This window comes from Dryobates pubescens, chromosome 29 (assembly GCF_014839835.1).
Source record: "Dryobates pubescens isolate bDryPub1 chromosome 29, bDryPub1.pri, whole genome shotgun sequence".
NCBI lineage: Eukaryota > Metazoa > Chordata > Aves > Piciformes > Picidae > Dryobates > Dryobates pubescens.
This window is the reverse complement of record NC_071640.1, coordinates 5986626-5992625: the sequence shown is the minus strand read 5'-3', so window position 1 is coordinate 5992625 and position 6000 is coordinate 5986626. Positions and strand designations below refer to the sequence as shown.

General features: G+C 41.1%; 1 protein-coding gene across 1 annotated transcript in view; it reads right to left on the bottom strand.

Annotated features, from left to right (window-relative positions):
- Positions 1 to 496: 496 nt before the first annotated feature.
- SCAI (suppressor of cancer cell invasion) overlaps positions 497 to 6000 on the bottom strand; it is a gene marked incomplete at its 5' end in the record, with an annotated part of 29798 nt that continues 24294 nt past the window's right edge. The window contains 2 exons of the mRNA XM_054174180.1: positions 497 to 720; positions 1462 to 1534. Of these exons, the coding sequence (XP_054030155.1) occupies positions 497 to 720; positions 1462 to 1534 (297 nt within the window). The remainder of the gene's footprint in view (positions 721 to 1461; positions 1535 to 6000) is intronic.

The following is a 6000-nucleotide window of genomic DNA, read 5'->3' as shown; positions in this document are numbered from 1 at the left end:
AAAGAGGAATTTTTTGAGCAGTCAGGGCTGTTCAGAATGATATAAATAAATTACAGTGTGTCTGCTACTTATGTAGAGGAATAAGGCTTCAGCAAGTCAAAGCCTTCTTGCCTTTGGAGAGATACAACGGCACAGATTCATGTGAGCTGCAGGCATTAGGACGTAAGCATCAGTTTCCTTTCTGAAATCGTGGCGATATGCTTAGCCCTAAGACCCTTCCATCCTGAGGCGGTGCACTAGATTGTTGTTCTCACAAAGGGACAGACAGCCCTGCATACCCGGAAAATCTTGTGCATCCTCATAGTAGCCGAACAGAAGATAAACCTTGTTAGAAGCAAGCGCAGAAATTCATCCCCAAAAAACTGAAGAAATGACTGATCTGTGGAGAAGGCAAAGGAAACTCCGTTTAGAAAGGCTTTAAAAATAAATAAATAAAAAAAAAACCAACCCAAAAGCTGCTGGGGCAATTACTCTGTCCCTCAGGAAGGCTGAGCAATTAAAACCAGCATCTGCTGAAGGCTGAGTTGTGCATCTTCGGGCTCGTACCTATGGACCGGGAGTGGGTCAGCAGCTGCGCAATATCTCGGTTGATTTTTCTAAGGTAATCTTGACACTTCTCCCACAGCCCTCTGCGCATGCTTGATAATCCAGAGACAAATAGGAATGCCATTAAAGGATTGTTCAGGAAGAGTGTGAAGAGGCTACCCCGCTGAGACTGATCTAAAAAACATTAAAAAAAAGAAATCATCAAACTCGATGAACCAACAGAGAGAGATCCATTTGGCACACAAGCCAGAAAAGCTGTTCCTGCCACAGAAGGAAGTCGCTTATCCACTACCGTCTGCAACAGAGGAACTCTCCTCATGTGGCAGATCTGTTCTCCAAATGATGCAGTGACTAGCAATAAAGGCTTACTGCAGATGTGCACTAACACCAAGAAATGAGATGATCTCATGAGTTGTGGGAGGCTTATTTCTTCATTTTGAGCTCATAACTGGCACACAAGAGTTAGAACAGAAACGACTGATAGAAGATACTAACTATAAATCCTAAAGTATTAAACATGGACATTTTCATTCCAGTCAAAAAAAAAATGGGCATCATGCCAGCCCCTCCTGAAATCTGACTACTCATTTTCTGGGACTATTAAAGCAACCCAAAGAGCCAATAATCATCATCCCAGCAGTGGGCTGGCAATTTTCTGAGTCTCCATGTAGGAGAGACTTTGCCTCCTAGCACCCATTCAAGCTATGAGTAATAAATATAATTGTTGGTATAAATGTCATTGTTGGAGTAAATTATTTACCATAAATTGTTAACTGAAGTTTATTTTAGTTCTTAAGGAAACATTAACCTGATTTAGGGATTACACAGTGAGGAAAAGTTATCTTTTCCTGAAGAATATAGATTGTATTTCTTTGGGATAGATGCAGCTTGTTAGACATGCAATACTACACATACCTTGTAATGCTTTTGGATATGCTGTTGGAGAAAGCAAGCACACCAATGGTTGTCCAAATAAGTTTGTGAAATTCTGTAACAGATAAAAATTTGGAAGTGTTGATGGTCACTTTGCTTGCTTTAGAATATTCAGCAGGTTAAAGGTACAAAGACTCTTAGAGAACACATTACTACTGCCCATCACACAGTTCAGCATTAGCAGTGAGCCCGACACGTTGACTCACTCAGATGGCAGCACAGCACCAGTATCACAGAATGGTTTGGGTTGGAAGGGACCTCCAAAGGTCATGCAGTCCAACCCCCCTGCACTCAGCAGGGACATTCTCCACTAGATCAGGTTGCTCGGAGCCTTGTTGAGCCTGACCTTGAATATTTCCAGGGATGGGGCCTCATTTACCTCCCTGGGCAATCTGTTCCAGCACCCTCATGATGCAGAACTTGTTCCTAACATCCAATCTAAATCTCCTCTAATTTCAAACCATCGCCCCTCGTCCTGTTGCTACGGGCCTTTGTAAACAGTCCCTCTGCAGCCGCCTTCTAGGCCACCTTCAGGTACTAGAAGGTCACTATTAGGTCTCCCCAGAGCCTTTGTAACCCTAATACAACCTAATATAACCCATTACATTTAAGAAGCAGTTATAATTCCTTCCTTTCACTGCTACTGACAGCAGATACTAGTTTCATAGAAATATGGCTTTTAGTATTAATATAATATTAATAATAATGTTCTGCAGTAAAAGGGAAAGCCACTGGCTTTCAGCTCAAAAGAGATCTTGCACCTTTCCTCAATACCAACTGAACTATTGAGTCAAAGTAACTTCTTTCCCTTTTTCTTTCCTAGCAGGAGGAACTATTTCTGATGAAACAGAAGAGCCCAGTGGGGAAAAGCTTTAAAGTAAGTTTCCTTTTAAGTGTGTCATAACCTTAACATCTGCTATACTAAATACTCATTTCTGAATACTGAATTCTTCTTTCATGTACCTTCCACCAGCACCTTAAACACTGCCTAAGCATTCTGTTGCACAAGAATTTCTCCAGAAACCTCAACTGACACCATTGTCCAGTTTCACCAGTATTTATCTGATAACAGTCCTACTGTTTGTCTGTCTGGCAAGTACACTGACTGGTAATCATCATCATAAAAAGAAAGTAATTAAAAATTAACTTATACCACCTCACTGTCTGCCACATCTCACCAAAACAACTTTCTTACAACTGAAACCTTGCAAAGCCATAGAACATGTAAAGGATGCTGCTTGCATCCCATCACAGCACACATTCGAACCATGCATCCAGAACACAAGTGCAACACACATCGGCAGATTATATTCTTTCACTTGGCAGGTTCACAGTGCAAGGTACACATCAGTAAAAGAATCTGCTTGTCCACAATCTAAAAAAATAGCTTTTTGATATGCCTTCTGACTTGTGCTTAATTAACATGGAACTTTCCCTTCCAGACAGTGTATTTCAATTAAATTAGCTTCCCTGAATTAATTTAATATATGTCTGCTAAAGACTATAGACAGTCATCTGGTCTAATCAAAATCAAACATTTCCCATATCTGATAGAGTGCTGACTAGGCCTAACCTATTTCCTTAAGAGCCCAAGGGAGATTTATAACACTAGATACTACGGTTTAGTCTCTAACAAAGAAACAAAGACCGTTACCATGAAGACAGGAGCTGAAGCCAACTCAGTAATTACTAAAACTACACTATATATAAACCTTCAGAACTCCAGGAGTCACCCCAGACACAGACAGATTGAGCTGATAAGACACTGTCAGGTTACATGGTCTCAGGTAGTGTGCATGTTCAGTACTCATGAGCAGACTCAAGTGTTGAATTCTACCTTGCATCACCCAGTCAGAGACCAAAGCAGTAAAAATGACAATGCAATTAAACACTGCCTACAGCTCTAAAGCAAGCCCAAGGGTCACTCATATATCTCAGGAAAGGACATTACTCACTGACAGTATCTGAGATCGTTTTGGACTCTCTCCCAGCAGACAGTAAGTTAACATAGCTGGGAAATCCTGCACAGGGAGAAACTAGACAGTTTAAAACAGAATGGTTGCTTATGTCAGTTGCTGCATCTAAACTATATATCCAGGAGGATAAGACTCTCAAGCTCCTAGACTTGTCTCAGCTATTGCCCAGACACAATTTCCTGCCATAGCCCACATTTCCACAGAAAAGTGCTGTGGGCATACAGGCAACAAAGGGACAGAAGCTTGCTACAGCCATGGCTTGGAGCAGAGGACCAGGAAAACCTGCCCGGCAGTTTAGATGTTGGATAAGGGATGCCCTACTTTTCAGTGCATGGATTACTCCAAAAGAGGTAGAACACATTTTTGTTTCAGAATTGCCTCTGTTTTTCCACTTCAGTATTCAAGTTTTCCAACAAAAGCATTGCTGCTTTTAAGAATGTGTGTCATGTAAATATTAAAAAAACAAAGCAAAGCAAACCAAAACTACCCATCATTTACAGAGGTTACCTCACATAGAAGTTTTGCTAAGCTGAATATTTATACCACATCACTGACAAAGGTCTTGCATTCTCACTGGCTAGAGTTTTTGTTCTGGTTTGGTTTTTTTGGTTGGGTTTTTTGTTTGTTTGTTTTGAGAATAGAAGAGACCAGGTTGGAAAAGACCTTTCAAGAAAATCAAGTCCAACCCATCACCCAACACCATCTAATCAGCTAAACCATGGCACCAAGTGCTCCATCCAGTCTCCTCTTAAACACCTCCAGCGATGGCAACTCCACCACCTCCCTGGGCAGCCTATTCCAACAGCCAATCTCTCTTTCTGTGAAGAACTTCTTCCTAACATCTGACCACAATCTTAAGACAAGCACAGCTACAAGAAGATATGGATTTAAAAATACAATTTCATCCACATATACAGTGGTAACCTTCAAGAACACAGCCATCTATATTTAAATGGAAGTGTTAAAAAAAATAAATTCATGGCTTTAAGTAGAGATGCTGGAATTACAGCTAGCTTCCACTTTCAGCTAAATATATAGAGGAGGAAGCTGTTCAAGTGCTGCTGATTTGACAAACTGGCAGCTCGCTTCCTGGCAGGACTTGCTTTCAGTCATCACCATTTAAGCCCTCCAGAGGGGGAGAGGAGGGGAACGCATGCAGGAAAGCAGAAACGGGCTGTAGAAAAAGATGTGTGAGCAGTTGCTGTTACTGCCAGTATTGCTAGCACTGACATTTAAATGTCAGGATAGCTACTGTCCTAACAGAAATGATCAGAGAAGCCCTGCAGAAAGAAGTCAGTACACTGACTTCACTTCTCACACAGTTGCATAGAACCTCTTTGTTTGTGCCAGTGCTTGAGTCTACAAAGCCTCTCGCAATACACTCAGAGGACAGTCACAGGACAGCCCTATCAGTATACTCTGGTGACAAGGACCTGAGCATGCAATCATGCACAGAATGTCAACAGGAATTTGCAAGGGCTAGAAAATACTGAACTTGAGAGCTCTGCCATCTACCTTTAGCTGAAAACAGACCCCATCCCTACACATCTGTCTGCCTTGGTTCAATGGCAACAGATTATGAAGGTGAATTCTGAGGCTGAACATATTTCTTTAAACAGGGGTCCATGCTGTATTTTTTTTTTCTTCCTTCTCTTTTTAGGTTTCTCACAATTGTCCCCACATGATTCTGATCTAGTTCAGAGCTCCTAGTAGTCACTTCTGTAATCCTGTCCTGAAATAATCCCAAACCTCTCACTTCTATAGTCCTTACATATATGCAGAGTTGGACTTCTCTCACATCAGCTGTGCTGCACACTTACCAGAGCAAGCACTGGTGTATTTTACACTGCTAATGGTCAGTTCTCTGCTGAACAAGGAAAAGAAACTAAATGGAGATTGCAGGTTTTGCTCTCTAAATGTAAGAGAGGAAGTGAATCCTACTGTAAACACTTGATAGTTATTCTCCCAAGAGCTACAAATCTACATGTGGGAATCCATCACCTCAAAACAGATCCTTTGCCCTAAGCTGAGATTCCTTACTCTCTCTTACAGAGTTGGTCCTCTTCACATATTTCAGCACTTCTACTAGAGAGGGAGTAAAAAATACAAACAAAACACAACAAAGCAGACCCATGCTCCACCCTTCCCTCTGAAACAAACCAAACACCCCTGTTGTTGTACCAGAATGAATGTCAGGATAGAGAAGAAAATAATCCCTATCAAATCCTCACCTTCTCAGAAAGACAAGTAAATAATTCTAAGAGTGTTTCCATCCTATTAAATAGAGAAAGGAATTTAATAAAAAGTAGAATTGCACTGAAATTTAGTGTGGTAAAATGAAATGCAATAGTATTTGAAAAGCCTTTGTAATGCATTACAGTACAACAAACCAAAAACCCAGTAGAGAGGCCAGGTCATTATTCAGACTGCCAGGTAAAAGTTCCCTGGCTCAACATAGAGCTGTTCTGTATTATACTCATCACTGATTTAGAACCTCTCGTTGGCCAACAAATGCCTTTAAAAGAAACTGGCAGAGACTGAGGAT